Source organism: Eumetopias jubatus, unplaced genomic scaffold, assembly GCF_037043125.1.
Source record: "Eumetopias jubatus isolate StellerSeaLion01/CBP00866 unplaced genomic scaffold, mEumJub1_p1.0 scaffold_2, whole genome shotgun sequence".
NCBI classification, from domain to species: Eukaryota; Metazoa; Chordata; class Mammalia; order Carnivora; family Otariidae; genus Eumetopias; species Eumetopias jubatus.
This window is the reverse complement of record NW_028274808.1, coordinates 195833900-195851110: the sequence shown is the minus strand read 5'-3', so window position 1 is coordinate 195851110 and position 17211 is coordinate 195833900. Positions and strand designations below refer to the sequence as shown.

Sequence of the window (17211 nt, the reverse complement as noted above, 5' to 3'; positions counted from 1 at the left end):
GTCATGTCTGTTCCAACTGCCACCTCCCCCTGCAGGGGTGCAGCTCACAGGGTCTGCCAGATGTGCTCTGTCCAAGCACCAGACCATGGGGGGCAGTGGACATCCCACCGTCACCAGTGGTTCATCTCCTCCCTCCCTCCAATCTTCCAGGGTGCGTGGGAAGGCCAGGCTCTTCTTCCCTCGTCCTGGTGGGACAGGGAGGCAGCAAGTCTGTGGACTCCATCCCCTCCCCGTCTCCCCAGGGCCACCGCCTCGGTCCCTCTCTCTAGTCTCTGCCAGGTCCTCCCTTCCCTTCCGACCCTTCCCGCCCCAGTCCACATGTCCACACCATCCCTACCCCCAGAGCCACCTTCTAACTTGGACCTGGCCACATCACTGCCCTGCTCAAGTACCACTGGGCTCCCCAGTGCAGCAGGACGAAATCTACTGGGGCTCAATGAACAGGCACCTCGCTTCTCACGCTCCCTGCACAGGCTCTCCCCTCAGCCCTCAAGGTATTTGAATCCTGGCAGGGCCAGTTCTCATCGCAGGCCTTTTCTTCTGTTACCCCTCTCTCTGCAACGTCTTCTCTCCAAACCCCATTTTTACCTGCCTAACTCCTGCTCAGCTGCATGGCTTCATCTAGAGACCACCTCTTCTGGGTAGCCTTCCTTGATGCCACCCTCCCCACCCTGGGTGAGGCTTTCCTCCTTGCCAAGGCCACACAACAAGTACACTGTTGAACTGGGATTCCAAGTCAGGCCCTCCCGCTTCCCAAAACAGAAGACTGTGCAACCACATATTTGTGTAGGAAAGAAAGAAAGAGTGAGGTAGAACAAAGCAAAACATCTTGGAAAGATGCCCCAGCTCTAGTAAATGAAAATAGCAAGCTGTAGAACAATGTGCATGGCATGGTTCCATTTTAAAAACTATATATGTTTATATAGGTTTGTATAAGCAAAGAAGAAAACCTCAATACAAATTGAGCTGCAGACAATAGCTATTGGGTGGGTGGATCTGAACATTCTGTAAGGTTTGCATTTGTTATGTATTGTTTATGTTCTAAAAAAATGAAAAAGAAGACACAATCGAAGGAACTCAATAACTGTTCTCCAATAATAAATGAAAGGCCTGAATGCTCAGGAATCCCGAGACACAGGGACAAGACTTTGGAGGCAGGGTTCACCTCCGACTACCCTTGGTCCTGGAAGGGACACAGGGAACTGAGAGAATGGCAAGAAATGAGAAGGGTCAAGGTGAGCAGGCAAGCCACACTTACCTTTCCCAGCAGCTCAGGCAGGCCCAGCACCTGCCCGGTGAACACGCCAATGCAGATGAAGATGGCGGTCACCTGCCCCAGAGAGCCACGGATCTCCTTGGGCGAGATCTCGTTCAGGTACATGGGGAGTGCGCTGAGGGCGATGCCTGTGAAAGAAGCATGGCAGCCGTGAGAGGGCTGTCTTCTCCAAGGGAGGAGTACCCTGGGCAGTGAGATGGCCTTCATCCTCAAGGAAGACTAGTCAGAGCCCTTCCCTCTGCCGTGCCCTCTCAAGAACAGCAGGATAGCCACAACATCACTCCCAGCATCTGCACAGACGGCCGATGCTTTCACATGCCCTGTATCCTGTCGTCCATAAGGTATGGTTGGGAGGTAGATTTCATAGAAAGGGAAACAGATGATGATGGTGGTGGTGGTGGTGATGGTGGTGATGGTGGTGGTGGTGGTGGTGATGATGATGGTGGTAGTGGTGATGATGGTGGTGGTGGTGATGATGGTGGTGATGGTGATGGTGGTGGTGGTGATGATGATGGTGGTGGTGATGATGCTGTGGTGATGGTGGTGATGGTGATGGTGGTGGTGATGATGATGATGGTGGTGGTGCTGGTGGTGGTGGTGATGGTGGTGATGGTGATGGTGATGATGGTGGTGGTGGTGATGTGGTGATGGTGGTGATGGTGATGGTGGTGGTGATTATGGTGATGGTGGTGTGATGATGATGATGATGATGTGGTGGTGGTGATGGTGGTGATGGTGATGGTGGTGGTTGTGATGATGGTGGTGGTGATGATGATGGCGGTAGTGGTGATGATGGTGGTGATGGTGGTGATGGTGGTGATGGTGGTGATGGTGATGGTGGTAATGGTGGGGGTGATGGTCGTGGAGGATGTGGTGGTAATGGAGGTGATGGTGGTGGTGATGGTGATGGAGGTGAAGGTGATGGTGGTGATGGTGGTGGTGGTGACGGTGGTGGTGGTGGTGGTGACAGTGATGATGATGATGAAGGTGGTGGTGATGGTGCTGGTGGTGATGGTGATGATGGTGGTGATGCTGGTGATAATGGTGGGGGTGATGGTAGTGGAGGAGGATGTGGTGGTGATGGTGGTAATGGAGGTGATAGTGGTGATGATGGTGATAGGGGTGAAGGTGATGGTGGTGGTGATGGGGGTGAAGGTGATGGTGGAGGAGGTGTCAGTGCATGGTAATGGTGGTTTTAGCAGACAACTTATCTAGTGCTTACCAAGTAGTAGCGATCCTTCTTATCTCTTTATGTATATTATATATTTTTATAATAACTCATTGAAGTAAATATACTATTATTATCCTTAATCTAAACATGAAGAAGCTGAGGCACAGATGGAGTGACTTTCCCAAATCACCAAGTGATGTTCAGGGACCCCCAAAGGGATTATTTTGCCCAATAGATCAGGTCTATGATTCTAGAACTTGAGCTCTTCCCACTAGCTTTACATCAGTGCCTCTTGATGTAAATCATGGCACTCAGGTCAGGCAGACGCTGTATTACCCATTTTACAGCATTTTATAGAGTGCGTGTCGGTTTCAAGAAAGTTTTCCACCTGCAGCTGGGCACGGCTATTCTCAAAGCCCTTCACAGGCTACTTGTCTACTACAAATGCACTTGTCCCAGGCTGACTCATGGCACGTTGGGAGCACAGACGGCACACTCTGGAGCCACACAGCCTCCCTATGAGGCTTTGGGTGGAGAGTTAGGGTCTCTCAGCCTCGGTTTCCCTCTCCACAGATGGGGATGAGAACTGAACCTCACTTCATAGGACTGCTGGGGGCCTGAGACTGGATTGGCCCCACGCTTCCCTCATCACGCAGGGCTCTACAAAGCAGTGCTGGTGGCACTAATTCTTACTGTCTAGTTTTCCACCAGACTGTGAAGGCATCAAACATTTCTTTCCTGCCCTGGCCTCCTGATGCCTCTAGCATGGTTCCCGAAACACTCTGGGTACCAATCAATGTGCTTCCAGTGAAGCTGAATGCACCCCAGTTGTTAACCGTCAGGGAGGCTCTTCCTTCAAAAAAAAACTAGTAGAGGGAATACATGGCCCAGTTAATAAACTGAGGATCTCATTCACTGCATCTCAGCCCAGAATAACTTTTCCTGGCTCACCAGAAAGGCAAAGACACTTAAGGTACAAAGAAACGGGAATTAGCGGCAAAGTCACACCATAAGCCAGAGGATATTTGCGTTTCTACCGGAAACACACGCACTGAGAGCAGCTGGGCTCATGGAAACACTGGCTGACCACGGACCAGCGTGGCACCTTGCTGCTGAGGGGGCAGTGCAACTGAGGGACAGACGTACGAGGACTCAAGTCCCAGAGCCCTGGCTTCCTCGCCAGGTGACCTCGATCAAGTCAATTAGCTTCTCCTCGTCTCAGCTTCCTCACCTATAAAAATGAGGGTAGTAATTGCTGTCTATTTCTGGTGCAGTGGGAAGGACGTTATTACATGTAAGGGTCTGGCCGCACGTGTGGTCACTTGACAGGCACTTAATAACAGTCAGCTTCCCTTCCCTGATGCTCCTCGGGCCCACTGGGGCTAATCGTCCCTCAAAAAACGAATGAGAAATGATAGGGCTGTGGGAAAGAGGTGGCATGGTCATGATGAAGGGCCTGGGGCCACAGATGGGATGGTAATAATACCTCCTTCATACAGGAGCCGGGCACACACGGAATGTGTGTGAAATGCTTAGCAGAGTGCCCGGCATACAGCAGGCTGTCAATAAATGGTGACTGTTCTTACCAGCCTGTCGTGAAATGACATGGCAACATGAGATGCTGTGGCTAAACTGCCGGTGAATGAGGAGGGGGTCTACACGAAAGCCGCCACCCCCCAGTTTGCTGGGGACTGTCCTGGTTTTAGCACTGCAAGTCCTGTGCACCAGGAACACCCCGAGTCCCAGGCAAACCAGGGGGTAGGTCATCCGAGGCCCGTGGTGCTGCACCAGGCATCCCACACCACTGAGTGGCTTCTCTCAACCTATGACTCCAATCCCCTGCCACTCTTCCACCCCAGGGGCTCCAGCCTTGGGGTTTACTAGACGCTCCGTGGGCATACTGACTGTGGGATATTGGCCTTTGTTGCTTTCTTTATTTGGAACCTGGATTGTCAGAACCCCCTAAGCTGGACCCCGACAGGCTTCCTGTCTCACTACCCCCTTGGACATGACCTCATTTGGAAGTTGTCTGCAGAGGTAATCAAGTTAGGGTGAGCTCATCCTGGATGAGGGTGGGCCCTAAGTCCAGTGACTGGGGTCCTCCTAAGAGGCCATGTGAAGACACAGAGAAGGAGGCCGTGTGAGGGTGGGGTCAGAGACTGGAGTGGTGTTGCCACAAGCCAGGGAAGGCCAAGGGTGGCTGGCAGCTGCCAGATGCCAGGAGGGCAGAGCATGGAGCAGATTCTCCCTCCGGTTTTGGACTTCTGGCCTCAGAACTCTGACAGCATCACTTCTGTTGTTCGAGGCGCCCCAGTTTGTGGCCCCAGGAGAGCAGCGCGCCTCCTCACTGAGGCCTTCCCTGACCACCTGCTGCAGTCGGCCCCTTCCCAGCGCTCTCTGTCTCTGCATCCGGTCCTAGCTCCTCCCAGCACTTAGCGCTTCCTGAAAGTACCTAGTCTGGTACTTACTTTACCACCGGTTCCCCCACCCGAAGCCACAGTGAAGTTTCGTGAGAGCTCAGTGCCAGCCCCAGGACAGGTGCTTGACCGACATGTACTGAATGGGTCCCCACGCCACTGTCGCTCTACTGTTAATTTATTTAATCGAGGCTGCAGAAAGGCCGAGTGGCGGGGCACCAGTGGCTGGGACTTGCACACCCCTGCCAGGCTGGTCCTCGGTTGCAACTGTGGTCCACGGGAGCAGGCCCCAGTGGGCAGCTGGAAGGGGGCAGAAACTGAGAAGCAAGCAGAGGGCAGCGTGCCCCCCGCTCTCAGCTAAAACATCAACAGTTCCAATGTACCGAGCCTGCTACAACTTCCGAGGCCTTCCCCTTCCTCGGGGCACATGGCTCGATGGTGCGCGAGGGGTGGTCAGGGACACATTCCCTCACACGGCGTGAGCTTAGCTTCCCGATTCCTCCCAGAGTCCAATTGGAGCAGCAGCTCTAAGCTCTTGAAAAGCAGAAGGGACCTCAGAAAATATTCTCCAGGGAAATCAGAGAGGCTGAAGGAGACACTTCAGGGACAACTGGAAATGTGCATTTTCCTACTGGAGTGCAGAAAAACTTGAGTCCAGTCGAAAGCATTTTACTGAATATAACAGTCTTAACTTTTGAAAATGAAAATATGACACATATCTTTAAATTGCACAGTGCAGTCTGGGGAATCATCACAAAATGCACACACCTGTGCAACCCTCACCCAGGTCAAGAATCAACCTATTCTACCAGCACCCCAGAAGCCCCCCACCCTGCACTTCTTCAGAATCACCATCCTCCCCTTCTCCCCAAAGATCACCACCAGCCTGACTGCTTATCACCAAAGCTCCGTGTGTGGAATCGTAAGGGCTGTGTTTGTCTCTCATCTCCTTGTGCTTTTCATGCATGTGAAATGCATTCATGTTGTAGCATGAAACTGTAATTTGTTTGTTTTTATTACTGTGTAGTATTCCAAAATGTGAGGATATCACACTTCATCCGCCTTCCTATTGATGGACACTCCGGTGCTTTCCGGTTTAGGATTAACGCTAATAGTGCCCCATAAACATTCTTACACAAGTCTTTCAGGGCACACTTATGCAAGTTTATATATACATTGCAACCATAAGATACATTTGTTCAGTTTTAATAAAGCCAATTTCCTTAAATTATCACACCAATTTACACCTTTATGAGAGATGTATGAAATACATTTTGCTCCACATTTTTGCCAATATTTGGCATTATTGGTCTTTTTAATTTTCAGCAATTGTGGTTTTCATCTGCATTTCCTTCATTACTGAGATATTTTATTTTATTTTATTTTATTTTATTTTATTTTATTTTATTTTATTTTAATTCCAGCATAGTTAACATACAGTGTGACATTAGTTGCAGGTGTACCATATCGTGATTCAACAACTCCATACAACACCGGTGCTCATCACGACAAGTGCCCTCCTTCACCCCCAGCTCCTATTCCCCCCATGCCCCACCCACCTCCCCTCCGGTAACCCTCAGCTTGTTCTCTAGAGTTAAGAGTCTGTTTCTTGGTTTGTCTCTCTCTTTTTCCTTCACTTATTTGTTTTATTTCTCAAATTCCACATATGAGTGAAATCCCATGGTATTTGTCTTTCTCCGACTGACTTATTTCACTTAGCATTATACTCTCTAGTTCCATCCATGTCATTGCAAATGGCAAGACTCATTCTTTTTGACGGCCGAGTAATATTCCATTGTGTATATATTCCATATCTTCTTTATCCATTCATCTGTCGAGGGGCACTTAGGCTGCTTCTGTAATTTGGCTATTGTAAATAATGCTGCTATAAACATAGGGGCACATGTATCCCTTTGAATTAGTGTTTTTGTATTTTGGAGGTAAACACCCAAGACTGTCATTACTGGATCATAGGGGAGTTCTGTTTTTAACATTTGAGGAATACTAATATGATTTTATATATCTTTTGGCCATTTTTCTGAAGATGCCCGTTCCATCTCTTAGCCATTTTTGTAAGAGGTTTTCAGTCTTTTTATTACTGATTTGTAGGAGTTCTTAATGTGTTGTGTATATGAGCCCTTTGTCAATTTCATTCACTGCAAATATTCTGCTCTCTCTGGTTAGTCCTTTCATTAACTGATTTTTTTTGTATGAGGTCTTGAATTTTAACATCCTCCAATTTATCAATTCTTTTACTTTAAACTAGTGCTTTTCTCTCCTGTTTAAGAAATCTTCCCCTATCCTAAAATGGTGGAAAGATTATATTGCATGTTATCTTTTGGAATATTTACTGTTTTACCTCTCATCTTTAGAGCTACAATCCATGTGGGATTGTGTATATGAGGTAAAGCAGTGTTCAAGTTTCATTTTGAATGGAATGAAAATGTCGGAGTGTTGATATAGATGTAGCATTTGCCATCTTGGAGAGTGCAGTCTGTGCTTTATCCCTAAGACAATTCCCCAAGGAGGAACGGCAGCAGAGAAATACACATACCAACTCTTGAACCATAAACCTCTGCTTTACATGAACAGCTAAGCTGTAGAAATGGTAACTTAAGCTATCACTGTAGAAATTTCATGGCCATACACATAAGCAAAAAGGTTCTCTTATGGTTGCCAAGATGAGTGCTTTCCTTCCTTGTTACCCCAAGAATCCATGTTTCCGGAAAGATGCAACACATAAAAGCATTCTGTTTTAAGCAAATTTCACATACAATTTTCCAAGCACAAAAACACAGGTGTATATGCACATCTGCTCTGTTCTTGGAGTCTGCAGGCCCCATCAAGCTACCACCAGAGCCCGTTCCCATAAAGCACAATCACAGCTGAGGACCAGCCTGCCAGGATCTGCAGTTCCCAACCCCAGGGGGTTCCAACTGATCTGACCAGCATTTGTTGAAAAGACATCCCTTCCCTTCAGATCTCCAGCCACCCCTTTGCCATAGGGAAGCATCCATATATGTATGGGTCAACTTCAGAAGTCTCATCTCTCTTCCACTGATCTATTTTTCTGTCTTTGCCCCAATCTGTACTGTCTGAACCACTGTAACTCTCTAAGTGTTGATATCCAGTAGATTAAGTGCTCCCATTTTTCTTCTGGAAGATTATCTCATGAATTCTCAGCACTCTGCATTTCTATATACATTTTAGAAGCAGCTTGCAATTTCCATTTTACAAAACCTGCTTGGATTTGCTTGGGTTTGCACTGCATCTACAGATCAATACAGAGGGAACACCTTTATAATGTGGAGTCTTCCAATTTATGAACATGGAATACTTCCCATTTATGTGTCTAATTTTTCTCCACAATATTTCATAGACTTTTTGTAGATAATAAGGAGATGAGACATTGCACATTTCCCATTAGACTTATTCTTAGGTATTTAATGGTTTTTATAACATTTTAAATGGTATAGCTTATAAATTTCATTTTCTACAAATACAATTGCTTCTAGTGTATTGACCTTATATGGAAAGATAACTTTGCATTTAGTATTACAAGTATACAAGTATGATGACCTTTTATCCAGAGACCCTGGCAACAAACTCCACTCACACATTCTGAAGTTTATAGATTCTTTTAGATGGTTTATACATTCATGACATCTGTGACAGATGACAGTTTTAGTTCATCTTTTCCAATCTTTATATCTTACATTAAAAATGTTTTTGTTTGCCTCACTGCATTAGCTAGGACCGCTAGTACTATGTTGACTCAGAGTGGTTGATAGCATGTATCTTGTCTTGTTCCTGAGCTCAGAGAAAAACCTATTAACATATTATACTGAATATGATGACTGCTGTAGGTTTTGGTAGGTAGCCTTTATTAGTTTAAGAAAATTTCCTTCTATTCCGAGTTGGCTAGACATGTTTTTACATTTTTCTTTACCATAAATAGATACTGAAGATTATCAAATGACTTTTCTGCATATATCAAAATAATCATATGATTTTGTCCAAAATGTATTCTGTAAATAAGGGGAATTACCTTGACTGATTCTCAAAGGTCTCGACATATTATCTTTTTATGTTTTATTGTTGAAATACTATTATGTTTATTTTTGAAATTGTTTGCTAATTCTTTATTTGGGATTTTTTTTATATCTATGTTCCTTAATGACATTGGGCATGCAATTTTTTTCCTGCAAAGTTCTTATTGGGATAGGATATCAAAGATACGCTCATCTCATAAAATGAGTTGGGAAGTATACCCCCTGGAAATGTTATACAGAGTTGGCATTGTTCTCTCTTAAAGAAAACTTGAATCTCTTTTGTTGGAAGGTTTTTAATTATATGTTCAACTTATTTAATAGAACAGGACTATTCAGATACCCTATTTTTTCTTACATCACTATTGGTTAAGTTTTTTCTTTCTAGGCATTTGTACGTTTCATTTAAGTTTTCAAATATGTCACATCATGATACATTCTTATCTCTCTAATGCTTCAGGATCTATCCATTTAATTCCTAATATTAGTTATTAATTCCTTCTCTCTTTGTGAACAGTCTCATAAGAGGTTTATCAATGTTATTAATCTCTTATAGAATTTACTTTGGTCTTGCTGATGCTCTCCAATGAAAATCCCCTTCCAACTTCTTGAGAGGCAGTCTTAGGTTATTGACTTTTAGCTTTATCTGTTTTAGATATTTGCATTTGAGGTTATAAATTTTACCTGAAATATGGCTTTACCTGCATTCCACAAATTTTGGTATGTCTTATGTAGTGTTTTCATTATCATCTAATCCAAACTATTTAAAAATTTCCTTTGTGATTTCTTTATGTCCCTCCAGTTACTCGAAAATACATATTCATTACTTAGCATGTACGCCGCTTAACATCTTAATTTCCAAACATATGAGGATTTTCTACTTATATTTTTGTAATTACCTTCTAATTTAATTCTATTGTGGTCATAGAACACAGTCTAATTTTAATCCTTTGAAATGTGTTGAGATTCGCTTTATGGCTCATCATATGGTCATTTTTTTATAAACAGCCCATGAATGCTGAAAAGGAATGCGTGTTTTAGAGTCCCAAGGTTTAAAGTTCCACATACATTAATTAGCTCATATTTGTTCACTGTGTCACTCAAACCTTGTACTACTGATGTTTTTGTCCACTTGTTCTATCAGTTGCTGAGACTGTATTTCTCATTTTAGTTGGGCTAATTTTCAGTGTATACTCATTTTCAGTTTATACATTTTGACGTTTTATACGAAGTGCATATCAACTTTAAAATTGTTATATTGCTGATGAACTGAAAGCTTCAGCATCATGGGATCTCTCTCATATTTAGTCATCCTTCTTGCTTCAAGCGTTGCTGTACTGGATTTATAAGCGTTGGGTTTTTCCTATTATTTTATTTTCAATCTTTCTGTATCTTTATATCTAAGCTACAAACAGCTTATGCATAGGTATTTGTTTTATCCAATGTAACCATTCTTACCTTTTAATTGGAGTATTGAGTCTATATTTATTGATATACTTGTGTTTAAATACATCATCCTACCATTTGCTGTTCTATGTGGCACTCCTATATTCTGGTTTTTTTTTAATTCTTTATTTGAACTCAATTTAGTTGGAATATATTCTATTTTCTCTCCTTTCTTGCCTTCTTCTGGATTATGTATTTTTAAGTCATTTGATTGTTCTGTGTTATTTCCTCTTCTTTTAATAATTGCTCTAGAGATCATTTCATGAATCTGTGTCTTAGTGAAAGCTAATATAAATTAGTACTTTTAGTATTTCCCGGACAATGCAAAGAATTAATACACACCAACTTCACTTACTGCCTTCCTGATTTATATGCTATTTTAATTATGTATTTTAATTTTTTCTCTCTGTCCTTTTTCCTCTTCACACAGATACACACACACATATACACACAGACTCAGACACTCAGACACACACAGACAGACACACACAAACACACATAGACTCAGACACACATACACACACTCAGACACATATACACAGACATCACACTCAGACACACACAGACACACACACAGACACGGACATATACACACATACACAGACACACACACTCAGACACACACAAACTCAGACACACAGACACATATATGAACACATGCAGAAACACACAGACACACAGACACACACGGACTCAGACATAGAAGCACACATAGACACATATGTGGAGACATGCACACACGCAGAAACACACATATACACACAGACTCAGACACACACACGGACACACATTCAGAGACACACAGGCACACACACACCCCTAAACAGTACCTGAGCATTGTCAGGTAGCTTTGTTGTTATCTGTACGGTACTTGTGAGGAAACGGAAAGCTCCGAGGGGTAAAGAAGCCTGTCTGAGGTCACGCAGCTGGTTAGCAGCAGGGCTGGGGCCAGAATCCATCCTCACATGCTCTTTGTCGAGTTTAAATTTGACTCAAATCATAATAAATGAATAATATTATTAGTGTTTTTACTAGTTTCCTACTGCTGTTGTAACAAATTGCCGCAAACTTAGTGATGTAAACACCACAAATGTATTTTCACACAGTTCTGGGGGTCCCAAGTCTAAAATGGGACTTGGGCTACAATCAAGGTGATGGCAGGGCTGTGATCCTTCTAGAGGCTCTAGGGGAAAGTCGGCTTCCTGGCCTTTCCCAGCTTCCGGAGGCACCCGCTCCCCTTGGCTCGTGGCCCCTCCCTGCTGCTGCATCTGAGACAAGAGCACACAGTGTCTGCTCTTACTCTCCCATCTCCTTTCTCTGGCTCTGAATCTTTCCCCTTTCACTTATCAGGACTCCTGTGATCTTATGGGACGCCCCTGGATTACCCAGGGTAAGTGCTCCGTCTCACGGTCCTTAACTTAATCACATCTGCGAAGTCCCCTTGCCGTATCAGCTCACATTTGCTGGTTCCAGGGATGACGATGTGGCCCCTTTTGGGGCAGTAGGCAGAATAATGATAAATAACAAATAATTTGCTTATAAGAGCAACCCACAGTCTTGCTGGGAGCCTGTGCTGGGACATAATTGGTAGGTCCTTGGGGCATGGTACACCTAAGCTGATGGCACTGGACAGGGGGGCCAGTGTTTCTGCCCTATACTCTTAATTCACAATCTCCTAGTCTGTGATTTTTTTTTTAAGATTTTATTTATTTGAGAGAAAGAACACAAGCAGAGGGAGAGAGAGGGAGAAGCAGGCTCCCTGCTGAGCAAGGAGTCCAATGTGGGACTCGATCCCAGGACCCTGGGATCATAACCCGGGCCGAAGGCAGCCGCTTAACCGACTGAGCCACCCAGGCGTCCCTGTGATGTTGTTTAATGAGTAAACAATACAACTATGCGTGTCATGTGCACTCCAGAAGCTTCAAGAGAATGCTCAAGATAGTCGCTCTAAGGTGAGTACAAAAAGGAGCCAAAGCAGATTTTTAGAGGTGGTTGCAACCTCAGCTCCCAGAGTCCAATCCTCCTTACTTTCTAGGTGACATTACTGGCCCAGAGAGGTAAAATAATGGGCCCATGGTTACCTGGCAAGTCAATGGTAGAACCAGAACTTAAAGTCACATCCTTGACCCCGATTTCATGTTCTTTCCATGTCATATGCTTCTCTAAAAGCTGCTCCAATATGTCCACCAGAGACCACCTACTGTGGTAGCCGAGCTTGTCCATCAGAGAGCTCCTAATGCCGTGGACATGGACTTGCACCCCTGGGAGCACGGGCTGTACTGGGACAGCTTGGCAGGAACCTGTCCAGTGCAATCTTCCACAAACACAAAACAGCTCTGCACCCTTCTACTTTGACCTCACCATCTGCATGGATTTTGCCTCTAACACCAAGCTGCATCAAGTCTGTTTCAATGTAAAAATGTGTTTCTTTTTTTGCCAAGCTTTTTAGAGAAAGGACACTTGGGGAAGGTGTCCTGGGTTTCTACTATGGTTCCAAATACTGCCCACAAACCTGGCTTGAGCAGCACAGCCTTCTGAAAATCCTCCAGGCTTATCACTTGGCTTTAAATTATTTATTATAAGCAGGACAGTCAATTCATCTCCTGGCCAGCAATTTCCCCTTTTTCTGACCAAATGCCTTCCTTTAAATACCTGCAAGTCCCCGTCTCTGCTTTGAGAGGGTTTGATGAGAATAAACGACATGAAGCCTCCACGTCTTGGCCCACCTCCAACAGGCTGCGCTCCAGAAGTCAGAGGAGTCTGTTTTTCTCTCCCCTCCTTGTTCTTACTTTTTTTGTTTTCTGTTTCTTTTTGTAAAACTCATCTGAAAAGAGGTCTAACAGACATCTGACTTGAATATGGGGCTTTGTAAATATGGCCTCTCTCTTCAAGTCCAGCCTATTTTTCATTAAGGAAACTCAGAGAGAAACTAGGAATGTGCAGTAAGGGTCACTTCCCCCAGAAGACCTAGAGAGGCAAAATGACTAGATAGAGGCTAATGGAGAAAATGTAAATCTGCCAGAAAAGGAGACCCACTGCGGCCTGTGTTGGGAAAGGCCATTCATTGCCCATCTCACCAAGCCTTTGTCCTGCGCAGGCAGGGCCCTTGAAACCAGGCATCTCGGGCCACACCCGGGATCTGTACCTTATTAGCTGGGAATGAAAAGAATAGCACCAAGAATGGCAATGATCCCATCACCATTCCCAGCGATGGGGGAAGGCACTATAGGTCTGGAATGTACCAAGCGCTTCACGCCCATCAGTTAATTTTTGCATACCACCACAGGGGGCTTTTTGATTAATCCCTTTTGCCTGGTCCAGGAAAGGGGCTAAGACAGTGAGGCAGAATGCTGCTGTGGGGCCCCACTGGTTCACAGCACCCCCTGAGTCTGCATCCTTGCGGGTTCAGGTCCCTCCGACACTGATGGTGCCCCTGGTCATGGGACTTGTCTTGGCCAATGGGACACCGACAAACGTGCCACAAGCAGTGACTTGACAGGTGCTTGCACGTGGGGTCCTGCCCCTGGTACCACTCTTTGGCACTCTGAGAATCCCAAGGGAAGACTGGGCCGCCCTACATATGGCAGGCTGAGAGACCATGTGGAGGTGAGATGAGCTGGGCCTGCTGGGATCCCCTGAGACCAACCCAGCTGCCAACAACCAAACAGGCGAGTGAGACCATCTGAAGTCACCCTGCTGCCCGCATTAGAATGGCCCCACCAGCCCACGGAACTCCAAGCTCAGCAAAACGGTTATTGCTTGAAGCCATTACCTTCCCGTTGTTGTTGTTGTTGTTGTTTTAAATGTAGCAAAATCTAACTGATACAAAGTAATGAAATTAAGCTAGGTGAGTGGGAAAACGCAGTCAGTGTGAACACGCAGCCCTCAGCCTTAACCACTTTACTGTCCCACGTCTCTGAGCCTCAGTGTCCTTGATGTAAAATGACAAAATAACAGTCCTTCAGCATTAGCAGGTGATCGGAGCAGAAGAAACCATGAACAGGACTGGTTAATTGTAAAACACCACACAAACTCCAATTAACATTTTCTATAGCTAACTCCTTTCTACTTGAATACCAAGACAGAGCAGTAATTTCACCCCAAGTCTGGTTATTACTAATCCTGAATATTACCTGCCAGCAGAGCAGGGAAGGGACAGGAAGTCTTCTGCCCTGACCTTCCTCAGGCCCTCACTCTCCAGCTTACCTCTCCCTGATGTATACTTGTTGTTTAGCTCACTCCCAAAGCCTGGTGCCTGCAGCACGCAAGAATTAGCAAGGAAGGGAATTAGCCTTTAACAAGCTCACAGGTTACAACAGCATTTGGCAGATTTTATATATATATATATACACACATATATATATATATAAATATGTGCGTGTGCATATAGACACACACACATGTATATACACACATATACATACGGCATCATGTCAACGTTATGACAGCCCTTCAAAGTAGGTATTGTTATTGCCGTTTAACAAATGGGGAAACTGAGGCTCAGAGTCATTAAGCAACTTGCCAGAAGTCAGTAATTGGCAAGCAGCAGAGCTCCAACACAAAGGCAGACATTTCTAATCCAAACGCTTGCAATCTTTCCACAAATGCCTACAAGTAATACCTTACAGACTTGCAATATTTAGAAAAAAAGTAGGGTTGGTTGGTTGGTAGGCTGGTTTTAACAATATATTTTGAGGCTCCTGCTCTCTCACACCCCACAGCCAGTAGCCAGGGGCACCTTGCTGCCTCCTGGCCGCCATCTTGCCCCCCATGGCTCTCTCCCCTGGACAAGTGGCACCCTGATTCCACTTCTGCCCTCCTTTAAACTCTTCTCCACGCAGAAGCAGGAGGAATCTTACTGAAACACAAAACCAGCTCATGTCACATTTCTCTCAACCCTCTTCTGGCTTCCCATCACCCTTGGAACAAATCCCACAAGGCGCTACATGATGTGACCGGCCCCTCTTCAACCTCATCTGCAACCACTGTCCCCCAGCTCACCGAGTTCCAGCCATGCTGGCCCCTCACTCTCCCTTTAATGTACCAAGCACGACTTCATCTCAGGGCCAGTACACTCTTCCCTTGGTCAAGAACCCAATTCCCCTGATATTCACTTGGTTCTCACTCTTGGTTCATTCCAGTCTCTGCTCATGCGTTTCCCCCACCGAGTGGTTCTCCTTGGCTGGACTATCTAAAATAGCCCCCACTATCCTCCTGTCCTGCTTCATTTTTTTCCTAGGGCTTGCTACTACCTACCTTATGTATCCAGTTATGTATCCAGCCACCCACTAGAATGTAAGGTACAGGGGTAGGGACTGGGGGATTTCATTCACCACTGTGTCCCCAGCATGGAGAAGAACACCCGGCACAGCAGGTGATCCATAAACGAATGCTCAGGGAATACATGAAAGAATGAATAAGTCAGAGGCCCAGACAGGAAACACAACCCTCATCAAAAACTCCCTGGAAACCACAGACAACCCTGGAATATGAATTTTATAGTGAAGATGACAAAGCAAAAGGCATCACATACTGAAGACAATCCAGGTCTCTGGAGTTGACTTGGATCTCTCCCACTTAGTATTTCTCAGTTAGCATGCTGGAGCCTCATGAGTGGTTCATCTCATGGGACTGGCCCCCTTTATGCAGACTTTTTGCATCCTTGGTCCCTGGCAACTCAATACTAGTGGGAGCCCAGTCATGTGACAGCTCCAAACACCACTCTTAAACACCACCGAAAACCACTTTGAAACACCCCTGAGGATCATGACCAGCTCTGCCTTGGTGAAGGCTCACCTCCATCCACGCCCATGATGAAGCGTCCCATAATGAGCATTTCGAAGACTCCTGCCTGCAGAGAACAGGCCATCAGCAATGCAGCAGAAATTGCAAACCCATTGTTGACCAGCAGAGTGTACTTCCTGGAAAAAAAGGGTGGTTTGATGAGAAGGTCCATCATGAGGAGGTCAACCTACCCATCCAAGGAGCAGGGGTCAGGCCCTTCAAAATGGCCAGCAGAGCAAGACTCAGGCACAGTAGAAAAGCATTGGCCTAAGGGTCAGGAACAGGGGCCAGAGCCCCAGGAGCCCCCACTGCCCCCTTTGGCTCTGTGACCCTGACCAAGGCATTCCTTCCTCTGGGTTCACCACCAGGGCTGATTAGGCACTGTTGCAATCTATGAACTCCCCGACGCACCTACTCTATGGCACCAATTCCAAGACCTTCACTTAACATTTCTGAAGTCAATGTGTGTCTACAATCCATGAGTCAGAACTCAAGCAGGGAAATGAAAAGCACTCTAGTGCTTTTAACAGAGAGAATTTAACATAGTGCCTTGGTTAGGCAGGCACTGGGGAACTGAGATGTGAAAGGGGGATCTCTGAAGAGGGGTGCTGCCCATATGGTGCTGACACTTTGGGGGGCTTGGAAGAGGGGCCCTCAACACCTGGCTTACCTTCAAGGGTGGGCAGCGGCCCACTGGGGCTGTTACTCTGAGGGGCACCATGTTCTGGGGAGGAGACATAAGCTGGCAACTAGACTCAACTGCCAAGTTCACTGCTGGGACTGGTAGGAAATTCAACCAAACCAAAAGGACCAAGCTCCTTGTCCCTCCTCCTCTAATTCCCCTCTTGTCAAAGGGCAGATGAGGCATGCAGGTCCCAGCCCCTGCATCACAGAGCAGAGCACTGAGGGTAAGTTTGGAGCTGAGAGATAATAGCTTAATAACCAGCACAGTATCCTATACCTTTAATTGGCAGGTTTTCTCTTTCTCTTTCTCCCTCCCTCCATCCCTCCCTTCCTTCTCTGCAGTTCATGTAACAGTGTTTCTTATATGTGATGACATCTTCAATT

At 45.6% G+C, this 17211-nt stretch overlaps 1 protein-coding gene across 4 annotated transcripts in view; it reads right to left on the bottom strand.

Annotated features, from left to right (window-relative positions):
- The window catches only part of SLC2A9 (solute carrier family 2 member 9), a 263570-nt gene that overhangs the window by 155452 nt on the left and 90907 nt on the right, over nt 1-17211 (bottom strand). For all 4 annotated transcript variants that reach the window (XR_015767801.1, XM_028089207.2, XM_028089200.2 and 1 more), the window contains 2 exons: nt 16156-16280; nt 1259-1404 (listed from right to left, as the gene is read on the bottom strand). Coding sequence is in view for 3 of the 4 variants with exons in the window: in XM_028089207.2 (XP_027945008.1) it covers nt 1259-1404; nt 16156-16280 (271 nt within the window). In the remaining variant the exon portion in view is untranslated. The remainder of the gene's footprint in view (nt 1-1258; nt 1405-16155; nt 16281-17211) is intronic.